The 27,479-nt window shown below is 53.7% G+C and overlaps 1 protein-coding gene across 1 annotated transcript in view; it reads right to left on the bottom strand.

Moving 5' to 3' along the window:
* Nucleotides 1–1,045: 1,045 nt before the first annotated feature.
* Nucleotides 1,046–27,479, bottom strand: part of NFATC1 (nuclear factor of activated T cells 1) — a 98,528-nt gene continuing 72,094 nt past the window's right edge. Inside the window, exon 10 of the mRNA XM_070046953.1 lies at nucleotides 1,046–2,865. Within this exon, the coding sequence (XP_069903054.1) occupies nucleotides 2,863–2,865 (3 nt within the window). The 3' untranslated portion in view covers nucleotides 1,046–2,862. The remainder of the gene's footprint in view (nucleotides 2,866–27,479) is intronic.

Genomic DNA, 27,479 nt, shown 5'->3' with positions numbered 1-27,479 from the left:
CCTGCAGGGCCGAGGTCACCCCGGACGTCGCGGGCGGGAAGTGACCCGACGCTCCGGGTCTATACGCTTGAGCGAAACACAGTAGCTGCCCGCAGGAAACAAGCTGGTGGGCATCTTTCCTTATTATTCAGGAGCAACAGAGAAGAAACAACACTAAGTAAACGCGTATTCGCAGAAGCCCAGCCTCCTCTGCAGAAAGCATCGTTTTATAAACGTACATTTTTATTTCTGGAATATAAAACGCTGTTGTTGGGAATGGGGGTGGGCTTGTAAAAACTCACGTTGAAACTAACAGCCTCCAGCACACTCTTCAGCGAGGCGGGCGGAGCTCTGCCCTCCTCTGCGCCCCCCAGCCTCCGGGACTCCCTTTGGGGCCCGGCTCTCCAGCCGGACCTGGGGGCTCGAGGGTACATTGTCCACAACCCCACCAGGCCCTCTGCGTGTGTCCCCGATTCCCCAAGCTCCTGTGGACATTATCGTTGGGTTCCCTTCAAATGCGTCGGCACAGAAACGGGCTGGGAGAGTCTGTTGCTAACTGCGTTGATGAGATTCTTCTAGGATTTTACCTCAAGCTGTAAACCTTCTGGCCAGAGAAACAGGAATTCTTGCGGTTTGAAAGTCCTGAATGCAAGATATTGTTTCCATAATTCAGGGCACTCATCCCTAGAGAAGCTCCAGGTGTCACGCTTGCTTTATCAACAACTAGATGCTATTCTCCCACCCAAGCCTGAGGCAGGGGCTGGGGGTAGGGGCAGGGAGGGTGCTGCAAGAAGCAGAAGGAGACGGCAAAGCCAGGCGGCCACTCGCCTCGTCCTGTCCGGCGATGGCGGGTCTCCTGTGAGCGTGGGAGGCCTCGCCAGGCTCCGTCTCTGGGCAGAGATGCTGATGGCCTCCCCGACGTGGAAGGAGGAAAGACACACCCCTCACACTGCTCAGCGGGAAGCCCCTCTTACAGACACAGAAGTACACGGACCTACAGCAGAGAACGCGCTTAAGAACAGAGAAGGATTTTCCACACGTGGGAAGAATCACTCTCAAACTAAGATTGTCCAGCAAAAAATATTGCTTTATTGAATCGATTTTCTAACTACAAAGAGAGCTAACACAGTATCAAACACTTCCTTTCCATAGGACAGTCTCCCGAGAAATGTCTCATGCAACTCCTAGGAGGCTAAATGCAGGACAGGGCTTCAGGCGGGAAGGCAGGGTCATATGTACACGAAGCCATATATCTTCAGCTCTTCACAGTAATGTGCAAATGTTACAAATATGGCTTTCAGATTTTCGGTTCTGTGACTTAAAAAAAAGTAAGACATGATCGTACAGAAGAACATTTTTAAAATAATTCTTTCTGTGGGAGAGCGCTTTCCCCACCAAAACGCCGAGTCTGGTGACAGGACTTGTCACCTCCCCCGAGGGTGCCGATTGGGCGGAGTTCCAGGAGGGGGCGTGAGTTCCTAAGGCACAGTCATCAGGTTAAACATGTTTTCGTTAAAACCATGCTTTTTGGTTACGTGAAACGACAGGTCACTGCTAGCAATAACGCGTACTAAGCTGTTAAGGGTACAAAATGCAGTAGTAAAGCTCACACTAACCTATCTGGTAACAGTAACTAGTCTGGAAACACACTACAGTCACCACATATTAAACGCTGTTTTTGGTTATCGTTTCCTTAGATGAAGCAGAGTTATAAGGCTTCTGTGAAATAATAATCTTACAGCTGAACAAATATATTACACTCCTTCTGTAACGTTATTTATAGTTTCTTTCCAATTTTGCTGTTTGGTAACAGACGGTATTGTGGACGCACCTCTCCCGGCTTTTAAAGTGCTTGGTTAACTGCAGGAGAGGGAAACACACAGACCTCCCGGGGGGTGGGTGACGCCCCCTCGGAAGTGGCTGGGAAGCTGGGTTTGGAGCCTCAGGTGAATTTTCCAGAATGGATACTGGTTATTGCTGACATGGACGCCCTTGCTGGGCGAAGAGTGAGTATCACCACCTCCGTTATGCTTATACATAAATACACGCTATAGATGTACACGCATGCAAATTCAAGATCCATCCCGAGACAGATAGATTTCTTTTTTTGTCCAGTAACCTACCTTGTGCTATTCAACTTACCTGTGCTATGTTCGAAGCCAGATTAAAAACAAAAGCCTAACATGCTATAATGAACAGCCCTAAGGCTTGAGTAACACAGGGTAGGGAAGGCAGTCATGAAAGAGCTGAGATGACACCTTGGAAGAGTTCTGAAATGCACCGAGTAAGGCAACAGAATTGTATATTACAGCCCAGGAAAAGGTGAAGGAAGTAGGAAACGTGTTAGGTTTTCCTCACCATGCCCGGCTAGCCAGTATTCTCTCAATTTATACATAGGATGAAGCTCATGACGAAATGTCTTTACAGCTTTTGCTCTTACAGATACTCTCCTGGTAGCCAGTTCAATGCTCAATCCCATGATGCCCGGCTGCTGCGGTCTGCTTAAATAAGGCACTTCCAGTATGAAATGCAGGGGTGCCTGAAGGGTATGCTTGGGGTCAGGCTGCCACGTCGGGTTGCGGTCACGAGGGGCGCATCACACGGTCTGTCTTCTGTGCTTCCCCTACCCACCCACCTTCGTCTCCTTCTTGAGATGACTTTCCTTCAGAAGATGGAGTGGTCTTTTCTTCCTTCCTTGAGCTACTTCTTTGTACGAATGATCTAAGCCTTCACTAAGGTGGAAGTTCCGAGTGGTACCAGGTGTGAGTTCAGTCTGTTGACTCAGTTGTCACCGTCGAATCAACACCACGCAGCTTCTGAGAGTCCCAATTGCCGACTACGAGTGGAGGTTGGTACTGGAGAGGTCGTTTCGTATTATCTCGTTTACTGCAAGAAAACAAAAATAGAGAGCATTAGAGAGACAGGACTCTGCACACGAGCTTACATAAATCACCAGAAATTCCATCAGTCAGTTATGTTCAGCCTGTGAAAAGGTGTCCCCAGAGGATGAGGTGTCCTGAGCCGGCAGGACACAGCTGCCCGGGAGCCGGCACTGTGATTCCAGACACCAGTTAGGCCTCGGCCTCAGGTCCCGACAACTGACCCAGGCGCCGGTGCGCAGCCTGTGCTCCCGCAGGTTTGCGAAAACAAAAGATAAACCCTGCAGCGGAAGCACCCCGGTGAAGTCCTCGCCCCGTGGGCCCCTCTCCGTGGCCTCGTGGTCAGACGGGCCAGGGCAGCTCGGGGAGGAGCGCTGGCCTCCCGGGCCTGGGCCTCCCTTTGTTCGGGGCTCTTCCTTCACGTCTGTCCCGTTGTTCGTGTCCACGATCGGCCTGTGATTTTTGGCAGCCAGAGGGGAAGTGAGAGGAGCTGGCAAAGGCCACGGGAGTGACCTGCACGGCATCTGCCCCCCATCACGGCACCAGATGGGGAAATGCTGCCCAGAGGCTGTCACCACCGCTCGCAGGGCTCAGAGGTGGGGACGTGCTTGCGTCACGGAACTGCCTGGGCTCCCTCTACTGCCAGATAAACGTGTGTTTCTGCAGGGCCCCCGCCCAGCCCAGGGCGGCTTCCTGGAGCAATTAGTGGAGTGCGTTTCCCGAGCCCACTCCCTTCCCCAAACTGCCTTTCAACACCCCCCCCCAACTATTTTTAAGAATAACAATAATAAGGCCCAGCGGGGGAACCAGGAATTGTGTCACGGGAACTGATAACAGAACGCGCTGGCCCTGGTTCAGTCAGGAGCCCGCCCTGCGGACCCCAGACCCGGGCTCCTCCCGAGGGGCCGCCAGCACGCGGGAAGGGGGCGCCAGGCAGCGGCCTGCAGGGGACACGCCTGACCGACACGGCCGCCTGACGTGCACCACACGTCCTCTGCAGCCTCGCACGGTAAACAGCGGAGGGACTGTGCTCACCCGGCCACCAAGGAGGCCAGGACGAGGCCCAGGGCGCGGGCAGCTCCTGGGTGGTGGGCCGTCTCTGTGCCACTCGGCCGCCCGGGGCATGGGGTGGCGGGACTCGGGCCACCAGGGCCAGAGCTCCTCTCCGTCCACACCTCGCAGAACGTCGCCATGAAAGAACATTCTGACAAGAACACTCACAACGTCCCGGTCTCTTGGGGGTTTGGTCTGGGTCAGGACAGGCCGCACCTGCACGCAGGGTGTCTCTGTCTCAGGCCAAGCGTGTGGAACGTACTAGAAAGATACAGTGTGTGGGGGGGGGACCCACACACGAGGTGTGACAGCACTGGCACCACAGAGCCCTGCGTCCTGTATTCACTCAGCAAGCGACAGTTTACAAGGTGCTTTCGTGGCCACCATCGCATTTGTCCTAAAGCAGCCTAGGCCGTGGGCCCAGCGGGGCTTCCTAACCGGTTCTGAGAAAAGCGAAAGGTTTGGGGCCACACATGGGCCAGAGTCCCTCCCACAGGGTGGCAGGTGCTACTGGGAGGGGGGAAGGGAGGCGGCGGGGCCACCTCCACCCAGAAGAGAAATTAGAGTCAAAACCTCAAAGCAGGCCCTGCACGGTGGGAACAGTGGTAAACAAGGTCCCACATGAAGAGGAGGCGTGAAAGTTCAATCGTACCACACAGAACTGGGGTATGCCTTCCCACTCAGGGTTTAGGACAATGAAAGTCCCAGAGCAGAAATCTGATTCTAGTAAGACCAGCAAGAGGGGTAGAAAAATGTCTGAGGGGTAATAATGACAGGAATTGGGATGGAAGCCTGAGGGGTAATAATGAAGGGGATTGGGCGGGAGGCCTGAGGGGTAATAATGACAGGAATTGGGCGGGAGGCCTGAGGGGTAATGATGAAGGGGATTGGGAGGGAGGCCTGAGGGGTAATAATGAGAGGAATTGGGCGGGAGGCCTGAGGGGTAATAATGAAGGGGATTGGGCGGGAGGCCTGAGGGGTAATGATGAAGGGGAGTGGGAGGGAGGCCTGAGGGGTAATAATGAGGGGGATTGGGAGGGAGGCCTGAGGGGTAATAATGAAGGGGAGTGGGAGGGAGGCCTGAGGGGTAATAATGAAGGGGATTGGGAGGGAGGCCTGAGGGGTAATAATGAAGGGGATTGGGAGGGAGGCCTGAGGTGTAATAATGAAGGGGATTGGGAGGGAGGCCTGAGGGGTAATAATGAAGGGGATTGGGAGGGAGGCCTGAGGGGTAATAATGAAGGGGATTGGGAGGGAGGCCTGAGGTGTAATAATGAGGGGGATTGGGAGGGAGGCCTGAGGGGTAATAATGAAGGGGATTGGGAGGGAGGCCTGAGGGGTAATAATGACAGGAATTGGGAGGGAGGCCTGAGGGGTAATAATGAAGGGGATTGGGAGGGAGGCCTGAGGAGTAATAATGAAGGGGATTGGGAGGGAGGCCTGAGGGGTAATAATGAGGGGGATTGGGAGGGAGGCCTGAGGGGTAATAATGAAGGGGATTGGGATGGAGGCCTGAGGGGTAATAATGAAGGGGATTGGGAGGGAGGCCTGAGGGGTAATAATGAAGGGGAGTGGGAGGGAGGCCTGAGGGGTAATAATGACAGGAATTGGGCGGGAGGCCTGAGGGGTAATAATGACAGGAATTGGGCGGGAGGCCTGAGGGGTAATGATGAAGGGGAGTGGGAGGGAGGCCTGAGGGGTAATAATGACAGGAATTGGGAGGGAGGCCTGAGGGGTAATAATGAAGGGGATTGGGAGGGAGGCCTGAGGGGTAATAATGAAGGGGTTTAGGAGGGATGCCTGAGGGGTATTAATGAGAGGAATTGGGAGGGAGGCCTGAGGGGTAATAATTAAGGGGATTGGAAGGAGGCCTGAGGAGTAATAATGACAGGATTTGGAGGAAGGCCTGAGGGGTAATAATGACAGGAATTGGGAGGGAGACCTGAGGGGTAATAATGAAGGGGAGTGGGAGGGAGGCCTGAGGGGTAATAATGAAGGGGATTGGGAGGGAGGCCTGAGGGGTAATGATGAAGGGGATTGGGAGGGATGCCTGAGGAGTAATAATGACAGGTATTGGGAGGGAGGCCTGAGGGGTAATAATGAAGGGGATTGGGAGGGAGGCCTGAGGAGTAATAATGAGGGGGATTGGGAGGGAGGCCTGAGGGGTAATAATGAAGGGGATTAGGAGGGATGCCTGAGGGGTATTAATGAGAGGAATTGGGAGGGAGGCCTGAGGGGTAATAATTAAGGGGATTGGAAGGAGGCCTGAGGAGTAATAATGACAGGATTTGGAGGAAGGCCTGAGGGGTAATAATGACAGGAATTGGGAGGGAGACCTGAGGGGTAATAATGAAGGGGAGTGGGAGGGAGGCCTGAGGGGTAATAATTAAGGGGATTGGGAGGGAGGCCTGAGGGGTAATGATGAAGGGGATTGGGAGAGAGGCCTGAGGGGTAATAATGAAGGGGATTGGGAGGGATGCCTGAGGAGTAATAATGACAGGTATTGGGAGGGAGGCCTGAGGGGTAATAATGAAGGGGGTTAGGAGGGATGCCTGAGGGGTAATAATGAGAGGAATTGGGAGGGAGGACTGAGGGGTAATAATTAAGGGGATTGGAAGGAGGCCTGAGGAGTAATAATGACAGGATTTGGAGGAAGGCCTGAGGGGTAATAATGACAGGAATTGGGAGGGAGACCTGAGGGGTAATAATGAAGGGGAGTGGGAGGGAGGCCTGAGGGGTAATGATGAAGGGGATTGGGAGGGAGGCCTGAGGGGTAATGATGAAGGGGATTGGGAGGGAGGCCTGAGGGGTAATAATGAAGGGAATTGGGAGGAAGGCCTGAGGAGTAATAATGAAAGGGATTAGGAAAGAGGCCTGATGCGTAATAATAACAGGAATTGGGCGGGAGGCCTGAGGGTTAATAATGACAGGAATTGGTGGAAGGCCTGAGGGGTAATGACAGGAATTGGGAGGGAGGCCGTAGGGGTAATGATGAAGGGAATTGGGAAGGAGGCCTGAGGGGTAATAATGAATGGAATTGGGAGGAAGACCTGAGGAGTAATAATGAAGGGAATTGGGAGGGAGGCCTGAGGGGTAATAATGAAGGGATCTGAGAGGGAGGCCTGAGGGGTAATAATGACAGGAATTGGGAATGAGGCCTGAGGGGTAATGATGAAGGGAATTGGGATGGAGGCCTGAGGGGTAATAATGAAGGGATCTGAGAGGGAGGCCTGAGGGGTAATAATGACAGGAATTGGGAACGAGGCCTGAGGGGTAATGATGAAGGGAATTGGGAAGGAGTCCTGAGGAGTAATAATGAAGGGAATTGGGAGGGAGTCCTGAGGGGTAATAATGACAGGTATTGGGAGGGAGGCCTGAGGGGTAATGATGAAGGGGATTGGGCGGGAGGCCTGAGGAGTAATAATGAGGGGAATTGGGAGGGAGGCCTGAGGGGTAGTAAGGCAGCAGCAGAGTAGCTGCGAATCTTTTAGTTACTCAGGGTTATGCAGACCACAGGAAAAATAACATCTGTCTGACAAGAGAAAAGGGGAAGAAGCCTCAGAAGTGGGCTTCCCCCTACTACCCACTGGGGCACCTGAACCTCAGAGGGGGTGCCATTGCTCGATGTGTCCTGGACATTCTGGGCCCAGACGCAGGCCATGGCGTGGCTACTCTCTGAGTGAGGCTCGGCCCTGTCCTCCTTTGGCCCCGTCGGGAGCCCTCAGGAGAGCGGCACGGGATGCGCCAGGGCAGCCGAAGCTCTTGCCCATCACGGCGGGTCAGTGGTATCTGACGAGCCTCCCTGAGGACAACCTGTCAGCTGGACCCACTGCTGTCCACACCTTGCAAGGTCAGGCTGGAGTCACAGGGTTTCATTCCTTTTAGGAACAGACTCAAGAACCACCCCACACGCACAAACATCCTCCAGCATCTTCCCTGAGCGCCGCGGGGCCTGAGCCGGGCAGCTGCCCAAAGTGAAGCTGGACGGCCAGGAGCCCCACGGCAGATGACGCTTCACACAGCGTCCACACGGCTGAGGGTGGACGCCCAAACCTCACTCTCTTCCAGAGACACAATCTGGACAGGAACCCTGTAGGGAAGCCATGACGGTCCCATTTCACAGATGGATAAAGAAAGACCACATCAGGGAAGGGCTGCTGAGGTGGAGGGGCCTTTGACGGTGGGCGAGGGCGCGAAGCACAGGGTCCTGGGGCCCCGCCGCCTCCCAGCCACAACCTATCTTCCCTCCGTGAGGTCATGGGTCCGAGCCCGTATCAGTCCCGGCCGCGGGGCTCTGTGTGGGTTATTTTGGGGGTGGCTTTCTCTCTTTGATATGGTTGTGCCGATGACACCTACGATTTCCCACAATGTCTTCTCTCTACTGATAATTTCCATCTTCTTATTCAGCTTTTCCACCGACACAGAGGTTTTTTTATCTTTACAGAAGTATTTTGAACTGCAGGTAACATGTGACCCTCACGGATCGTCAGGAACCTGAAAGAGGAACCTTTGCTCCGCTTCACGTCAGATGTCCTTGCAACAGGATGTGGTGAGCTGTTATACCACAATTTAATAAGAAGGGTTTTTTCCCTTATATTTAATTTTTCTCTAAAATGCTCCTAAGGTGGAAACTCTTGTTTTTTTTCTAAAACTCATGTGGCAGTTTGAATTGTTGTTTCAATCTGGGGTATGTACGCAGGGTGTTATGTGTATATCTGATACACACACACAAATCCACCTCTCTATATAAATCTGGAATTGAGAGAAAAGGAAGGCAGCATTTTTTAAAATACCAAAACTAACATGTACAAAGTACAGGCATAGCTTTTCACCTGTACTTGCATGACATTTGTAAATATCCTTCCTGACACTATAGAAAGATGTCTCTGCTATTCGTAAATGAGCATGTAAATTAACTAATAAGGTGAAACGTCCTTTTTAAAGTAAAATATTTGAGTTTCTTCTTTGGAGCCCCCCTTTGAGAACAGTTGGCGTCAGAGCTTCACGTTGTAGTGAAACATCGATGGTTCATCTCTCAGGTTTCACGTGTGGGTTTTGTGTGACTATCTTGAGAACAGTGCAAACCTAAAAGGAACTGTGAGTCCCAACAGTTTTTATGTATTTCTCCCCTCTCGACGCCTAACCTTTAAGCAAAGTGCTCCCACGTTTCTGAGTGCTTGGTTTCTGAGTGCTAAACTAAGGATCTCAAGACGTATCTCAAGGAACGAACAAACCACGGATCTACCCAACACCTACGCAGCCTTCAGCGTTCATTTCTAAGCCCTCGCACGCACATCGTTCTTCATTCTGCAGCAACCCCTCGAGAAAGACAAGGCAGGCAGTGTGACGACGGAGGCCTGGCCAGTGGGAACGGGGCCGCTGCCCTTGAGTGACAGGGGAGAAGCTGAGATCGGGACTTGGGGCCGCACGCCCCGCGGCTCTGGGAGCTTCCAGGCTGCTCCCTCCCGGCTCCACGGGCAGATCCACAGGGCCGGCGTGAACTGCTCTCCTCTCAGTGCTCACCGGGGAAGTCGGGAAGGCGCAGGGGAAAGGTGGACAGGCACAGCCCAGCCCTCGGGACCCCTGCCTGTTCGTCCCCTCCTCCCGGGCCTGCCCCCACCCCCAGGTCCCTTCTGTCCCTGGTCCTCACGTCCTCCGCGGCGAAGCCGGTCAGAACACAGAGGCGAGGGGAGGCGAGGGCACAGCCACTGCTTTCCTTTCCTGTGCACATTTCTGTTTCAACAGGACAGAACATCAACACACCCACCAGCCGCCACACGCACACGGTGCTGTGTCTGAGCTAAAAAGACCTTTTCTTTCCGTCATTTTTCCTGTATAGCTTTTACGTGCTTCGGAGACTCTTTTTCAAAAAGGAGGACAAGTTGCAGGTGACCGAGGACTATTCCCCCTGCCCTGGGGAGCCACACGCCAGCAGCACGGCCCCGGCTCTAGAACCGACGGCAGATGAGCTGGGCGGTACCAACCTGCTGGCGCAGGTACCGGCGCCAGGAGGGGGCACGCTGGCCGCTGTCGCAGGAACGTCACCCCAACGCCGCAGCCGCGCCAGCCTGTCACATGAGCAGCCCGGGGAGGCTCTGAGCAAGAGCTGCCCCGCGCCGAGGCACCTGGCGGGCTTCTCACGCTTCTCTTCTCACTATTCTACCCGACTTGACTTGGTTTTCAGATTTGACATCCGAGCAGCAGCGGGCGGCCGTCAAAGCGCAGGGGCCGTGGCTGGCGGGGGGCCTCTCACCCTCCCAGCCCCGAGGCGGGTCCTCACAGCCAGCGTCACGGCCTTATCGGTCCCAGGACTTTATCAGCAGCAGCCCCGCTTCCCTGACTCTAAGTGAAGAAGCGATATGTATGCTTCTGTGTTCGACTCTGAATAATCGGGACTTGGACCACAGTGATAATAACATCACTTTGCTCTGCGAGAGGAAAGAATGACTACGACGGAAAGCCCAGGGTCCTGACACCCAGCAGGTCCCCGACACCCCAGGAAACACAGGACAGCACGTGGTCAGAGTCAAAATATAAAGCAACCCCTACGGCGTGACAGAAGCCACAGAGGGCTTCAAGGTGGAGCTGTTTCTAAAGACGGCCCGGCCCGGGTTCCCTGGGCAGCACCTGGGCCCCGGCTCCTCCGACGCCAGTGGGCAACCTCGAAGCCAAGCATCCTTTACTTTTTCAACTTCTCTCAGACCTAAGTTCTTGCCATGTCCACGTTGTAGCATTCAAACCATCACTCAGAGACGTGTGAGCAGCCTGTGACCTTCCTTTAGAAAACCTGATACAAGGCCTTCGCCCTGAACACGCTGTGGGGAAAGTGCTGGACAAAGGCCACCCGTCCTTTCCTCATTCTGCCTCCAAAGCCCCCCTGAGACTGTCCTGCCCCTGTGGGGCCTGGAGGTTTTCTCTGTGACAACAGGAGGCTTGACTAAGGCCCCTTTCTGCCCCAAGAATCGGGGAACTCCTCAGTCATGTCAGAGGGAGAAACAGATTCCTCCTGGGTTAGAGTTCTGTGTGCTGGGAAAGGCATGCCCCCGCATCTTCCCAGCTCTGGGGGGCAGCTACTGCTCTGATTCTTACTTTGGATGGGACCAGAGAGGGCAGGAGACGCACCAGTGCTCACACAGCGGGGACGGCAGGGGCCTCCCTGGGGGAGGCAGCCCGGGCAGAGGGGCTGGCGACAGGGCAGCCCCTCGGTCTGTCTCAATGTGGCAGGATGGCCGCTGAGAAGCCTCCATCAGCGGGCTCGCCATCCTGCATGGGTAAAGGGAAGAGAAGTGCTCTAGCACCTTCTGGTGAACTTTCAATTTACCGACTGTCGGAAAAAGAGAAAACGACTGGGCGTGTGAGTGGCAGCCGCCCTGGTCTGCAGTTAATGCAAAGTCTGGGTTCAACCACAAGACACAAAGCGGGATGAGGGACAGGGCCACCTCAACTCTTTCAGTTTCCTTATTTCTGACAACGTGTGTGTGGATCCCTTTATTGTCAGAACCAGTATCTGTGTAGGGTTTTCAGGTTAATGAGAACATCAGCCACGTCCTTTCGTTGGTCAGAGAACCGGCAGTGTCGCTAGTCTCTCATCGGACACAGCTGTGAGTGACGACCGGAAAAAGCAACGGGAAAGCTGCCTGTGCCTGGCCCCAGGCTGGGAGCGGGCGGTGGGCTCTGTCCCTTTCCCTTGTCGGGACCCCAGCAGAGACGTGGCCCTGCCTGCGGGGCTTGGGGAAGGAAGCGCCAGGAGAAGCAGGTGCTAGAACCTTCCGGCTGGCCTTCACACAGACACCATCCTAGTTTCTCAGGCCTGGGCTTGAGGTTAGAGAATAAGAAATCTAGTTCAGCAGTGTTAACCTAGCCACACTGTTTAATCCTCGCTTAGAAAAAAAAAAGCTTAATTAACTCGGATAAGGACCATACTTTATAAATAATACCTTTGTGTGAATTAAAAAAAAAACGTATTTGTTGATACAGCTTATCACACTAGCCAAATTCCACGATTACATACTTAACTACGTACAACACACTTTAAAGCGTCTTTCTCTTTTCCAACAGTTATGTCAGTTCCAATAAGGAAATGAACTGTACTACGAATTTTTAAAAACTAACAGTATTTATCTACTGCTACTTAGTAAACCAGCCAGCCCAGCAGGGATACTGTCATTCTTTCCATCTCTGGCTTTACAACGTTCTGCGATGCTGCTTTCACGGAGAGAACGATTTCTTTAAAGCATCGATGTCCTTTAAACAAGAGCAATGCAGGGACCAAAGAAGGTCTTGGCGATTCCACTGCGGGCCCCGTAGAGCTCTGTCCCCATCCCCGTTCCAACACACCACCACACGCTGCATGAGGTACCACGATTCTTTCCGTCAGAGCTCACCATCAAATTAAACACTCTACGGAAATAAACGCACGGCACAAAAGCTGCTGTTACTTGCCTCCACTTTCCTCCGAGGGACAGAAAAATGCGTATTCTTCCAGAGGACAAGTCATCAGAAACATTTCTATTTTTAAGGGAAAGCCAGAATAGCTTTTTGAAGAGCAAAACAAAACAGGAAGGACATTCTTTCCCATTCTTATAACTAAAAGATAATTAAAAAAACTAGTTGCTAACTTTCCCAGAAAATACACCTTTGGCTGAAGTTAGTATTGTAACCTGAGAGGATGATAATTTGGGTGGACAGAAGTAAGGATGTCTCAGGCCAAACCTCTTCTTAAAGAGCTAACTTCTAGGAAGTCTCCAGATGCCATGTGCTGCGCTAAGCCTGCAGATCTAACAATTCTTGGATAAGGAAGCCCCTTGGTGGTGGCTGAGAATCCTAATGGACGTACGGACCGTCACTGCGGCGACTCTGTTACCGCTGGGACACACGTGCCCCAGGTGAGGACACACGCCGTCCCCGCTTGCACTGCGAATTTACACTCAGGTCTCACTTCGGGGAGCAAAGTGGACGTGAGCTAAGCCGAGGTTCAACACGATTAAAGCCGCAATTCAGAGATCAGGGCACAGCCAGGGAAGCACGTGCTCCGGTGCCACTGGGAGGGGGCGTCAGCTCAGGTGCAGGAAACGTGAGGTCGTGGCTCCCGTGTGGGTGTTTAGTGTCTTGGGAAGAGGCGGCCTCCTGGCAAGTCCGCCTCCCCACAGGTGGGCCCGGGTCAGTCGTCTCCCCGGTCCGGTGGCCTCTGTGTCCACAGTGTGGCCGCATCTGGTCCACCAGCCGCCCCTGCCCACCCACCTCGGGAGGCGCTGCCTCCATGAGACTCTGGGCTGAAAATGGTGATTTTGCCACGAGCGCATCACAACTGCTGTAATTCTGAAAATGCAGAGTTGCAACATCACTAAAATCCTTTTCTGCTTTTCTTTTTTTTTTCCAGAGATGCTTTGTGAAGCAGTGGAAAATAAAACAGTTTCTCAAGTTTCATTAAAAAGTAAGTTCTCGTGTTACCTCGGGTGTCCTGGACCTATTTCAGCCTTCACTTATTTTTATCTTTTTAATCATAATAAGCCACTGCCACGGGGCCTGCTATTTTTGGAAGGAGAGAATGGGACAGCGGAGGGACTGGATGACGACAAGTCACGGTTTTAATAAAATATGACCCTCCCAGCTGGATGCAGGCTTGGCTCTGATGGACACCATTGTTAGGTGGAGCTGCCAGCCATTAAAACAGAATAATTGTCCTACCTCCGTGGCTGCTTCCTTATTTAGCCTGAATACGCCAAATAGCGCAAACGCCCCGCGTGGAAACTCCAGGGCCCGTGGGGAGGGGGCGGCCACCTGACCGGGAGGGTCCCCTGGCTCGTCCCCCCTCCCACTGGTGTGTGCCAGTGAATGCTTTCCATGTGACCGGCGCCATTATTTCATCTGTGCCAAACTCACTCTGCTTTACTCGCTGGGGTCATTAAATCACCAACAAGCATTTTTCCAGGGCCTGCTCTGTGCCGCTAGAAACCACGCTGCCCCAGTGATGAAATTCCTATTCCAACAATTAACAGAGTTGGATAAATAACAAATTTAAAAGCACTTTAATTAAAAAACAAAATAGAATAAATGCACGCGGACGAGGAGCCACCGTGGGCTGGCAGGTTTGCCCCCGTCACCCGGCTGCGGGAGCACAGGCCCTGCTCTGGTGGCGGGCACGTGACGTCAGGGCGCCCTAAGGCCCAAGACACACACCACGTGGCTGGTCTTACTTTGTGGGGCGTCAGAAGGGACAGTGAGGTCAGACACGCCCACTCCGAGTCTGGGGCACTTGGGCCCCCGTGGGACCCGACCCCCCACCTGGCGCCAGTTTTGGTCAGAAGATGCTGCTCGTGAAGGAAGCACAGGAAGACGCTGGGTTCGCAGGAAAAGAAACCACACCTCAAAGCTAACCGTGACCTTGAACTAAACCCTCACCTCACCCGAGCATCATCGGTAGTTCTGTTAGGTGTGATCGTGTCAAAAAATGGCCATTTAAAAGGACGCCTGTCGGACTTCCCTGGCAGCGCAGTGGCTAAGAATCCGCCTGCCAATGCAATGGACACGGGTTCGAGCCCTGGTCTGGGAAGACCCCACATGCCACGGAGTAACTAAGCCCGTGCAACACAACTACTGAGCCTGCACGCCACAACTACTGAGGCTACGAGCCACAACTACTGATGCCCGCACACCTAGAGCCCGTGCTCCGCAACAAGAGAAGCCACCGCAATAAGAAGCCCGCGCACCACAACGAAGACCCAGCGCAGCCAAAACAAATGGAAAAAACAAAAAGGATGCCCGTGTCTGGGGGACACAGGGTGAAAGATGCGAGTCCGGGACTGATTTTTAAACATCTCGGCACGAGGTGGCAGATGCAGTGACAGTGCCCTACTACCCCCCCGCACCCGGCCTTGAATCAGGGTGAGGGGCTGCGGGACCCTTTACGCTGTCCATTCTGCCCCAGCAGACATCTGGAATTTTCATAATTCAGCAACAGCACCACGATCAGAGAGAAGCTGGGGACGGGCTGGCTCAGCACCCACGGTCCTGCAGCGACAGGGACACGAGGGCCCCGCGCTCTGCCCGGCCATCACCCCCACTCCCCACCCCCGGCCATGCCCGCTGCCCAGGCCAGGTCCTCGTGCCGCCTGAGCTGGGAGGATGCCAACGCTTAGGCCCACCCAGACCCACTGAACGTTCTAAGTAGATCCCCGAAGACTGCATTTGAGCCCACGAGAGTCTGGGGGTCCCTGGGCTAGTTGGGGGATGGACAGGGGGCAGACAGGAAGCCTTCGGTACCACACAAGAGATTTACCTTAAAGACAATTTTCCAGAGCTGCTGCCGTAAAGGCCACGCCTACACCCCTGTGGACAGAAAAGCACACTCTTCTCACCTTCAAAATATTCTAAGCTATCGTTCAAATCGTTGAGAAGAGGTGCTGCACCACAGGCCCTGGGCAGCCCAGGGAGGGCACAGCTGCGCTCGGCCACTGGGCGCAGCCCGGCTCCTCCGGGGCGTTGAGAAAAGAACTGAAGTAACGCGCAGAGATTGTCACTTGTATTGGTATAGTTTGCAGGCGATACTGCTTTTAAAGCAGTACTTTAAATTATTATTGGTGCAACTCCCCGTTTCCTAGACTGAATTCCTGCGAGACCACCTCCACTTAGGGTGCACAGGCCGCGGGGGGAGGGGAGAGGGCCGCGAGCCGACGACCGGGCCTCACTGTTCCCTGCGGGGTCGCGCGAGCGCACCATCCTCCGCCGTCCTCCCCGCATGCGCGGGGCCTCAGGCCCACTAGGGCCGTGCGTCCGTCAGGGCTCCAGCTCTGAGAGCGCTGGGACCGCAAGGCCTCGGCTGTGGGAGCAGACGCCGCCCTGGGCCCTTCCCACGTCCCTGCCCAGAGCAGCGCTCGCCCTCCGCGGCTAAGGAGGACAGTCCGGGCGTGGGTGTCGTCCGGGCCCGGCATCGTCGGGGCGGCTCTGGAAGGACAACTAAGAATTTCGGGGCCCGGTGGCTCGGGGCAAGGCCGGCAGCGGGGGCGCGGCGTGGACACCTTGGCTGTTCACAGGACAGCGCCTCCAGTTCAATTTCAGCAAAAGGTCCAAACCATGGCCTCAGGAGCCCTGCGCACCCCCGCGCGCCGTCAGGGGTGCGGGTGCACGCTCCCGGCTCCCACGCCGTCCCTACGGACTCAGACATGGCCGCCACGCGGTAGCAGGGCCCCAGCCTTCTCCTGGGCTCCACCGTCCGGGTCCTGAACGTGGCGGCCGCCCCGTCCGCCCGCTCGCACGGGTCACCTGCGCACCAAGCGCCAGTGCCGGCCAAGCGCCCAGCGCCCCACCCGCGGCCGGCGCGAGTAGGCGCAGGACGGACGTCACGGAGGGTGCGCAGGGCCCGTGCCTGCAGCCCACCCGCCCCCCGGGCAGCCCCCAGCCCGTGCCGACCGCTCCCCCGAGACCAGACGCCAGCCCACTCCCGCCGCCGCCTCCGTGCGGCCAGTCTGCCCCTCCTCACGGCTCCGAGGCCGCCTTGAGGGTCACGCTGTACCTCTGAATGCTGACAAAAGCAACCGACAGCAGATCCTGTTTGCTCACTCGGTAAAGATCTGAACAGAAAAACCACAGACGGCGTGAAGAAAGTGTGCAATACCAAGCCGGCAAATGACTCAAAATTAGCAAATTTGGAAAAAACAGGCCGATAGACAGGGAGGCGAGGAGTCAGAAAATTCGGGCAACTGAGACAGGCCCCACAATCCTCAGGACACACTGACCTGGGGGTAGGAAAAAGGCAAAAACCAAGACTGCATTTTTGTATTGATTATCCAATTATGAATCTTTACAGAAGCTATTCCAACACTGCACGTAATGAGCAATTCATCAAAGTATATTAGGTGCCATGGAAGCTGCCTTCAGTATAAAGGGCCATTAAGTTTCTTGTAATTGCACATCACTGGAGCTTTCGTTAGCTCTAAATCAAATCAGCAGGGCCGGCATGCACGCACTCCAATCGACTTCATGTAATGACGCCGTGCCCCGGTGCTTACCCAAACGAGCAGCCCTGCAGAGCCGCCCTGCCCCAAGCCCACTTCTCAGCCTGAGGAACGGCCCAGCCGCTTCTAACGACACTTGCAAGAACCCGGAAAGGACGCACAGGCCTGTGGACCGGGGACCCCCGGGGGGTGGGGGGCACCAGGGGCACATCCCCGTGGGAAGGGTCTTACAGGCCGGTTTCTGGAGGAAGTTCTATAATTGACCGCTCCCGAACTCGACAGACGTGGAACCCAGGGCTGGAAATGTGTCCTGCAGAGGCCTCAGGCCCAGTGACACTGAATTTCCCAAGTGAAACAGAGACGCCAGTTGAGGTAGAGAAGACAGCCTCTGAGGCTTAGCTCCCATCTCTGCAAAGTCCTTCCTGAAATGATCTCTAAGTCCCTCAAACCTAAAAGCAAGAGCGCTGGAATCACTGGCCTCCGTAATTTACTAGGCAGCCAATCGGGCGCTGTCTGGAGCCCTGCTTTGTCATCCTGAATTGTTGTTTATATTGTAAATACTATTTAGCTGTTTAACCTGCTCTCCCAGACCCCACTCTAACTTCGCAGGGGTCAGGAGTCTGATGCAATCACGTGTCTCGACAGCCCTGCGATGCCGGAGCAGAGCAAGCAATCTGCAAATACTGGTTGGGTTCTGTCGTCTTTGAAGGTTGAATTAATCCCTTGCAGGAGCCTCACCGAGGTTGAGTCTGGGCAAGGTCTGCCCCGCAGGCCTCAGAGCACTGGTTGCCCAGCTGTGAAGTTACAACCACAGTAACCTGCACATCATCTTCCTGTCCCTGGGGCGGAGCTGTGTGTTTGGAAATTTAAATTCCTTCTCTGTTTATCTAAATTTGATTTCTGAAGAAGCCTTGAAATAACGTCCTTAAAAAAAAAAAAGAAAGGAAACAGTACGTAGAGAACAAACTATGTAGAACATTAGTTCACAGTAAGTGTCAACTCAGACTGAAGATAAACGAGGCCTTATGGCAGCACCTTGAGGGGTCATCGCTGTGCCTGAGCTGTGCTGGACTTTCACGTGGGATTCAGAGTGAGCTTAAGGATAAATCAGGGGCCCATTTCCGTCACAGGGCATGAAGAGATCCGAGATGAAGTGACAGGAGTCTCAGGCCAGGAGCTGGGGCTCTGAGCTCCGCGCCTTCCCTGCTGGCCACCGTCCGCTGCTCCATGAGCTGCCGGACAAGCTTCCTGCGCAAGAGCACAGGCAAGACGTTTTATCAAAACACTGTGTATTTAGCAAGCCCTGGTCCAGCGGAGATCACTGATGCAAGCAAAGGGATGAAAACTCCTTAAAAAATCCCACAAGTGTCTGTAAAATTCCCCGTGGTGAGCAGGACATGTTTCTAAATCCAGGGGGTCCTCTAACCAGCCAGTGACAGTGAAGGGCTCCGTGAAGGAATGTCATCCTGCATTTTTAAGTCTCCTCCTCACCCTCCTACCACTTAGTTAAGTGCTCGCCGCCTGCGGAGCGAGGCTCGCGCCCCATGGCCCGGCTCCTGCCCTCTGTGTCGCCGTGTCCTGGCGGGGCAGGTAGGAGCCAGGGGGTCTGGGTGACCCCAAGGCCGGCTCTGAAGACTTAGCAACGGTGGTGATCGGACAGCTCCAGCCGACCGTGGTGGCCGGTGGATGTCGGCCTGTTTATGAGTCAGAGGTCGTGAGCCGACCTGGCCTTGAAAGCAGAGAGAAACAGGACGCCATGCGGAAGAGGGCACGGCAGGTGAGGGCAGGAGTGCGATGCTGGGGAGAGGTTGCCCGCGAGCCCAGGTCAAAGCCCATCCACAGGGAGCCCACCCAGCTTGTCACATTCACCCATCGCGGAGTTTCTATCCGCATGTCTCCCTGCAGCTCTGTGATTCCGCAGCGTCACGGCAGGAAACTGCTCGCAGGATGGAAAGCTGGCATGTGATCCAGTGGAAATCACCGTTTCCAGAGAGGGAAGGACAGTGTCACAAGAACATCGCAGGCTACAGCTGGGGGCGGCAGCTGCTCTGCGTTTCGCGGCCTGATCAGTGGACGAGCTCTGAAGGACGACGACCTGTGCTCCCAACTGCGGCTTTCTGTCCAGCACGAAGGCCGAGTTAACAGACAGACTCTGACAACAGGATTTGAGCTCTTTCCTCAAACTAAAGCGCATTAAAACCGCCTGCGCAGCACCCCGCCTCCAACGCGGGCCAGCCGCCCGGCCGCGGCTTTTCCAGGGCGGCTGCAAGCGCCCCTGCCGACGCCAGAGCAAACACCCAGGTGGCGCCCCGCGCGGCCACCGCGCTCCAGCCACGTCCACCGCCTCTTCTGCTCCGACCGTCTGCCAAGAGGAAATCACTCCGCTGCGCTGGGAGCCTGCGAATCCCAGAAAACAATCTTAAATCCACAAAAATAACTGACTTCGCTTCTCCTGAGCTGCCCGGTTCCATTCTGATTTTTATTACAATGTCAACAAGAGTTTAATTTGCTTTAAAGTTTAGGTTCTTAAATCTGAGTGATATAGGGTAGTTTACAGCTTGCTGGCAACAGCTACTGTGGAAAAAGAAGGAACGCACATATAAAGGCGATTCTAAGTTTGACGCTGTGAAAGCAAGGAGCCGTGCCAACAGCAGCACACGGCAGGCCTTCCCCTCCGGACAGCGGCCCCGACACGTGGCCACGCTCCGTGTCCCTCCCTGACCAATCTCGCCCAGGGACAGTAATTAAGAGGAAATGCCCTTACGTCTCATTTCTCTCCCTAAACACTCGAGGATGCCAGCTGTCTTACCTGGGCTCCTCCCTAAAAACCGATTCCAGAGAAAACCCTGGAGGGGGAAGGAGGGTGCTCTCCCCGCCCCTCACTAGGTGACCTTCTCATTCCCTAGACTTTGGTCCCCGAGCTGAGCAGACGCCGCACGTGTCTGCACAGGACGCTCCGACCTCAAACGCAGTCAGAGGCGAGATGTCAGCTCCTGAGGCCTCTGCTGGGGCCCAGCTCTCATCTCTGCTGAAACTCTCTGCAGAGACTCGAGACTAGCCGGCCAGCCAAGCCGCCTTATGGAGAAAGGACGGGGCAGGCCTTGAAACAGGGCTGTCCCTGGAGCCCCTACCCCCGGCAGGGCAGCAGAGGGAGCCGTCGGGCCAGCGGTTCACAGCCGAGGCCCCTGTCTGCTGCAGACGCCCCGGCGGGCGGCATCTCCCCCTCTTCCCTCCTGCCAGGCCTCTTTCTAGCTGTCGCCCAGGGCTCTTCCAGGCACCCTTCCTGCGTATTTGAAATAACAGGCTGTGGGGCCTGATAGGGCAGAGATGGGGCAGCCTTCGTGGGGAGGGAGGGCAGGCTGGGCCGATAAAACCTCCCAGGCCCCGGCTAAGGACTGTGTCCAGCACTGTCTACCCGGCTTCGGGACAAAAGAAAGCTGGCCACCGGGCTCTGGGAGCGATAAGCGTCCGCGGCCTGGGGGGGGCGGGCCTGGCCCGCCAGCTTGGCTCATTGTCCCAGGGCCAGGCTGTGATTAGCCGGGTCCCCCGGGCCTGATAAGGGCGGATGTTTTAAAAGGGGGAATAGACTTTCTTTGTTCTTTACTGTGTGGAAGAGTCCACATTATAATCTGGAAGGAAGGAAGGACGTTGTGTCAAAATTCAAACTGAAAAAGGTAAAGGGACTCAAGATTTTGTGTGCCCAGCCGACGTGAAGAACCCCCGTCACCACGGTTGGCAAACGTCTGGGGCTGGTCCTGCATGCGGCCCACGTTTTGATGAAGAGAATCCTTAATTTAACTAAACAGGTAAGTAACGAGAAGCACACACATTTTTATTCCACGAGAGAAGCTCTCCCATCAGCATTATGTTCGCGTCATATAAACACAGAATTAGAATTTTCTCCCAATACTCCTGAAAGAGGGCTGCGCGTGTTCCACGGACAGAGGGGAACGTGCACGGCACACACAAGCCTTCGCTTGAAAAGCACTTTTCTCCTTCCGCGTTTTAACAAAACTGTACTTAATGAACCTGCATAAGAGATCAGACCAGAAACATCCCCAAGCCAGGCTGCTGGCTGCTTCTGGAGAGTTGCCTTTCTGGACATCTTCATACAAATGGAACCAGAATACATGGTCTTCTGCGTCTGGCCTTTCGATTCAGTGTGATGTTTTCAAGGTTCATCCATGTCCTAGCATGACTCGTACTTCCTTCCTCCTTCCGGCTGAATAATACTCCATTGTATGGGTATGTCACACGTTTTCTATCTATTCCCTAGTTGCTGGACATTTAGGTTGTTTCAAGTGTTTGGATGTTATACATAATGCTGCTAAGAACATTTGTGCACAAGTCCTTGTGTGCACATACATGTGTGTTCATTTCTCTTGGGCAGACGCCTAAGCACAGACTTGTTGGGTCTTAGGGCAAACGTATGTTCAACTTTTGAGACACTGCCGAAGTGGCTGCACTGTTTCGTGTCCCCACCAGTAATGTGTGAGGGTTCCAGTTTCTCCACATCCTCTCCAAAATTTGCTATTGTCTCTGTTATTTTTTACAGGTATGCAATGGTATCTCATTGGCATTCCCTGTGACTGATGATGTTGAGTATATCTTCATGTATTTATTAGCCGTTCATATACCTTCCTCGGAGAAATGTCTATTTAAATCTTTTACCCAGTTTTTGATGAGGCTTTTTATCTTATTACTGAGATATGTGTTCTTTGCATTTTCTAAATATAAGCCCTTTAGCATACGTTCGTCTCGTATGTTGCTTGTCTTTTTCTGGACGTGCTGCATGGCTTGTGGGATCTTAGTTCCCTGCCCAGGGTAGAACCCAGGCCCTGGCGGTGAAAGCGCTGAATCCTAACCACTGGACTGCCAGGGAATTCCCTTGTCTTTCTTTTTCTTAATGGTATCTCTTGAAGCACGAACATCTTGAATTTTGATGAGGTCTAATTTATCAATTTTTAAATGTTATGGACTGTGTTCTTGGTGTCATATCTAAAAGAATCTTCGCCTAATCCAAGGTCTCAAAGATTTTCTCATATGTTATCTCCTAAAAGTTTTGTTTTAGCTCTTACATTTAAGTCCATGATCAATTTTGAGTTAACTTTTTCGTGTAAGGTGAGAGGTAAGGGTCTAAGTTTACTTCTTCCAGTGTATCATTTAAATGCTTTTTTGGTCTTGTTTTGTTTTGTTTACTACATATATTCTTAACATTTTCTTAGTGGCTCCTCCAGAGATTACAGTATACTTAATATCTGTTTCAGATTAATACTAATTTCTAATAATATATAGAAACCGTTCCAATATAGCTTCCTTCCCTACTCCTTCCTTTCTACTATCATCGTCACAAAAATGACATTTTTATATACGCCCATCAACACAGGTTTCTAATTATCGTCTTATGCTTTCTTAGAATGCTGATGTTGCTTTTTTAATTCTGTAATTACTTTTACCAGTGCTTTTTACTTCTTCATGTGGACCTGAGTTACTTACTGAAGGACTCCCTTTGGTACTTTCCGTAGGCCAGGTCTGACGGCGCTACATTCTCTATGGCGTCTTTGCTTACTTCTCCTCTATTGTTAAGGCTAGTTTTGCTAGATAGAAACTTCTTGGCCACCAGTCGTTTTCTCTGAGCGCTTTCGAGGATGCTGTCCCACTGCTTTCCAGCTTCCATGATTGCTAACGAGAAGTCAGCTGTTGATCTTTTTGAAGATTCCACGTACTGTACCTGATGACTTGGTTTTTTTCTTGTGGCTTTTAGAACTGTCTCTTTTTCTTTGACTTTTGACAGTTTGGCTATGATGTGACTCTCTGAATTTATCCTACTTGGAATTTGTTGACCTTTTGGGATGTCTACAATGTTTTTCTTCCAATCTGGGAAGATTTTGACCATTATTTCCTCAAATACTTTTTCTACCCCTTTCTTCTCTCTTTCTGGATTCTTATTATACACACATTTGTATGCCTGATGGTGTTTCACTTCTTCAATTTTCTTTAATCTTCTTACTTTCTATCCCTCAGACTGGATAACCTATTGACTTTTCTTCAAGTCTGTTGATTCTTTTATGCTGTCAGCTCCAAAATGTTGTTCAGCCCTTCTAATGTTTTTTCATTTCAGTTATTGTATGTTTCAACTCTAGAATTTCTACTTGGCTCTTTTAGAAAATGTATCTCCATTTGGTCAGACACAGTTGTCCCACTTTCCTTTAATTCTCTAGACGCAGTTCCCTTTGGTTCCTTGAGCATCTCTGTGGTGGCTGATTTGCTTTGCTACGAAGTCCGATACCTGAGCCCGCTCAGGGACACTGCCCACTGCGTGCGGTTGCTTCTTCCCCTGTGTGGGGGACATATTTTCATGTTTCTCTGCATGTCTCATAACTCTTTGGTTGAACACTGGACATTAGAGATAGTACACTGCAGCAGCTCTGCAATCAGCTCCCTCCCCCACCCCACCCCCATCCAGGATTTGTTGTTATTGCTGGATTCTTTTTTTTCCTTAGTTGTTGCTTATTTGATTAGTGACTTTCCTGGACTAATTCCATAGATTCTGTATCTCTGCAGTGTGTAGCTGCGAAGTTCTGTTCCACTTTTTAAAAAAAGTCTTGCTTTTATTTTTGAGCCTGGCTTCCTAGGGGTCACCCTCAGGTTAGCATCCTTCAAGGATCAGTCTGGTTTCTCTGAATGCCTTGAACCATTAGGCCTCCCCGTTTTGTCGAGGAGATATGTGTGCAGAGGCCGCCTCTGACACGCCCTCAGTTCACAGTCAGCCTGGGCTTCACTCCTGTTCGTACAGTCGCGAGGTGAAGGAGCCACAGGTGAACGGCTGGGCCCTCTCCTTGCCCACGTCTTCTGAGCGTTCACACACCCACATGCATGCGTGCGGCCTTCCTGAGTGTGCACATATCCATGTGCACGTGTGCAGTCTTCCAGACCCCCAGGAGCATGTCAGGGGTTTTCAGAATCCCCTGTGGTCACCTAGCTTGGCCAGGCTCCTTTGCCCTAATTGAGATCACAGCCTTGGGCAGCTCCAATGAGGATGACCCCAGCCATCTGCTACTTTTTATGCTGCCCTGGGAACGAGGCTTTTCCAGGGAGCTTCACAACCAGTCAAAGGACTGACTGTGCTGTGGGGATGGGGTTTTTTAACAGAGCCCCAAAGAGGCCAATCTCCTTCACTGTCAGTGAAGCTGCTGGCTTTTCACAGCTACACTCCATGGAGCTGGGGAGGGGGCATGGGAGTAGCCCCAAATTACAGCACCACAGATCCCACGTTCGTCACCAAGGTCCAGTTTCCCTTGAATAAGTGCTTTTCAGTTTTTTCTGCCTCTGGTTGATGTTCAGACTCTGGGATAATTGATTTGAAAGTTTCGTCACTGTTTTTACTGATTTTTAGGAGGTGCTCTCTCAGTGAGGTCCTCTCTCCACCATTTTGGAAGTCCTGCCTGTCTTCCAGTCCTTCTTGGGTCATCAAAAGTGCCTCAGTTAATAACCAGAGATTCTCTGATGAAGAAAAAAATATACCAGCTTCTCTTTGGCTCGCAAGGCCATTCATACCTGGAAGCTGGACTTCTGCGCAGGAGTCTTTGCTCACTGCATCTCTAGTGGGCTAAAAAAAAGCTCAATAACACAGCTCAGCCTTGAGAGTAGAGAGACAGTGTTGAAGTCAGGACTGGAGGGTCAAGGTGGTGTCCCTGGTCCCGTCACTCACCAGCTGTGTCCTGAGCAGGTCGAGTGACGTTTCTCTCTAAGCTGCGGCCTCCGTCTTTGTCCGCTGGGGCTGAATCGGCAGTCTTGCCCCCTCACAGGATTGCCGTGAGGCTGAATAGGTCAACAGAGACTGTATGGAAACGTCACTCTGGAAGGAGCCGAAGGCCACACACAGGTGCTGTTTCGCCGTTTGGGTTTTCTGTGTGCTGGCAATGATGTCAGGTTGGACTGGGAACCGCCTTCTCAGCTCGACGGTAAGACGGTTACTCCAATAGCAATTTTCCAGGTTCTTCTCTGCCTGGACGTGATGGACGGCTGCACCAGGTACTCTCTGTCCCTCGGGGCTCCACGTGAAGAGGGCACTCGTATCAGGGGTCACTTAGAAGTCCCACGGCGCTGGCCCTGTGCGTGGCGTCCAGGGCAGGGCCGCCACGCGCCTGGCGGCTCTCGTGGAAGCGCAGGCACCCCGCAGAGGGAGTCGTAGCCCCCTGTGGCCCTGGTCGCCACTCTCCCCAAAGAGACGCCAAGCCCTGATGGTCCAGCATCACCTGGGCGTTTGAACGTGGCTCCTGTGCTGCTGGACACCTTTCCTTCTGGCTTCACGCTCTGGTGAACACAATACAGCCGTGTGCCAGGTGTGGCTCGCGGATCTGAGAGGATCTGTCAGGTGTGCTTGTTCTTCAGCGAGAAAGCGCTTTGAAATGTATGGCATCAGAGAGAGAAAACGCAGAGACCAGGCCAAGGTTGTGCAACCTGGTCTGAAAGGGAGACGGAGCTGATTAAATCCCCCTGGAAAGATGCTCGCCTCTGCAGAAGTATTGCCACACTGGAAAACTGCGTCACGGTCCTGACGCGCTCACTTGCCAACACTCTCCCACCCTCACAGCCTGCCCGAGACTGGAGACAACGCACCACGAGGCGCCCAAGTGCCCCGCACGCAGCCAGGTCCGAGCGCCAGCTTCCGTCGCCAGTGTTTCCGGCACCAGGTAGACCTAAGTGGTTCTAGTTCCACAAGACCTTTCCAGCTCTTCCCTCGCTTTCTCCCCTGTTTCTTTCCCTCCAATTAAGAACGTCAAACAGCTCTCCCATCTACAGAAGGAAATCAGCTAAGACCTAGGATTAAGGGAGAAGGTGAATGTTAGCTGAAAGCAAACCACCAAATTCCCCTCCAAGTGCACAGAAAATAATTGGGCTGGAGAAGACCTGATTAGAAGTCAAAGCAGTCCACGCTTCTAGCTAGCGTCTACATCCTGCAACTGAGAGGCGCCCCGAACCTCGGACACCTAAGCTGCAGTGTCTTACGAGCTGCAGGAGACTCTCAAACGTCCTAGCCTAGCAAGCTGTGTCCCCGGGGCCAAAGGCAGTGCCCTATTTATAGAGGCCCTGACTCAGCGGACACCTCAGAGCAGTCCCTGCCTTCCCTCCTCCTCCGCCAGAGGCAGATCCTAACGGCTGCTGCCCTGCAGCGCACCGCAGCGGCGAGCACACACCTCCCAGGGCGCAGCAGACGCGCAGTGCTCGAGCGCTGCCCGTGGCGGGCTGACAGTGGTCGACCGCTCCCGCCACTCACTGGCTGTCGCTCGGGTCCACCCAGTCGGGGACGAGGCAGAGACTTGCGCCCAAGCCTGCACACCGGTCTGACCCACTTGGAGGCACAGCGGCCCTGGAAGCTCAGCCCCGAGTCCCCGTGCATACGGACTCTGGCGCCCGGGAGGCACGCACCGCCACCGGGTGGGCAAAGTGGAAGTGAGCGGGCGGGGGCTCCGCTCCTCCGGGTGGCAGCTTCAGCCCGGGCCCCGGTGGACTCCACCTCAGGAGATAAAGCCTGCGGGTCAGCGCGCCACCAGCATCCGCCGCCTCTGGTGGTACCCCAGGGGCCCGGGCCTTAAGGACTGACCCTCAGGAACCGCGTGCACGGCTGAATGCGTCCTCCCGCCCCCGGGTAGCAGCCCACGTCTGCGGTGTTAACAAGCCCGTGCGTTTGACCTGCAAGGCAGGCTCTTTCCATCATCACCAGGAGCGGGGAAGGCCTCAGAGCCGGGCCCTGGGCCAGGTTAGTAAGACTTTCCATGAGGAAAGCACCGTGTCCTCCCCCAGAGCAGCCTAGGCTCAGGAAAGAAGGGGGGACGCGGGGGACGCACAGCCAGACGCGGGGCAGACATGGTCCTGGCCGCCTGCTCCACCTGCTTGCTGTTCTAATGACATCTAGACTTGTGGAAACCCGAGAGCCCCTGCAGGGGACCGAAAGGGCCGACCGTGGCCGAGGCCACAGGGCGGGCAGGGCACGACGCGGAGGGGCTGCTACGGTGGCAGACAAACCGACACCCCGGGAGCCGTCGCTTGGGTCGCAAAGGGGGATCCTCACGTCAGCAAAACGGGGCCGCTTCACGTTAACGCTGGCTGGATAAACTCTGCGAGCTTCAGGGACGTTCACGATGGCTTTCCAGCAGATGTACGCAAGCAGCACACGGACTACTGTGCGCGTGTGTGTGAGCCGCCCACATTCTCACGTGTGTCGGTCAAGGACAACCCGTCACCCAGAGAGGGCTGCTGCTGTGCGGTCGCGTAGCACAGCTCTGCGAGGGGCGGGTCCCAAAAGTCACACCACGGAAATGGCTCACGTGTGGCTTTTATGACACATTTCATCTACATTCAAAATAAATGAGGCCCATAAGCTAATTTTTAAAAGAAAAGCTGCGCCGTGGAACCGCCACGATCGAGAAGTCCGAGTGGAGAGCATGTTTCACGCATGTTGTTGAACTAAAGAATAAATCATAGTGGGAACTATTTATGGTCCAGACACTTTTGAAACAAAACCGAAGAGTAGAAACAACTTGAAAAAAAAGCAACCCTATCGACAAGTTGGGGTTCATCTGAGGCGAGTCCTCGTGCACTCAAATTGTTC

This window comes from Globicephala melas, chromosome 13 (genome assembly GCF_963455315.2).
Source record: "Globicephala melas chromosome 13, mGloMel1.2, whole genome shotgun sequence".
Classification (NCBI taxonomy): Eukaryota; Metazoa; Chordata; class Mammalia; order Artiodactyla; family Delphinidae; genus Globicephala; species Globicephala melas.
This window is presented reverse-complemented; position numbering and strand designations above follow the sequence as displayed.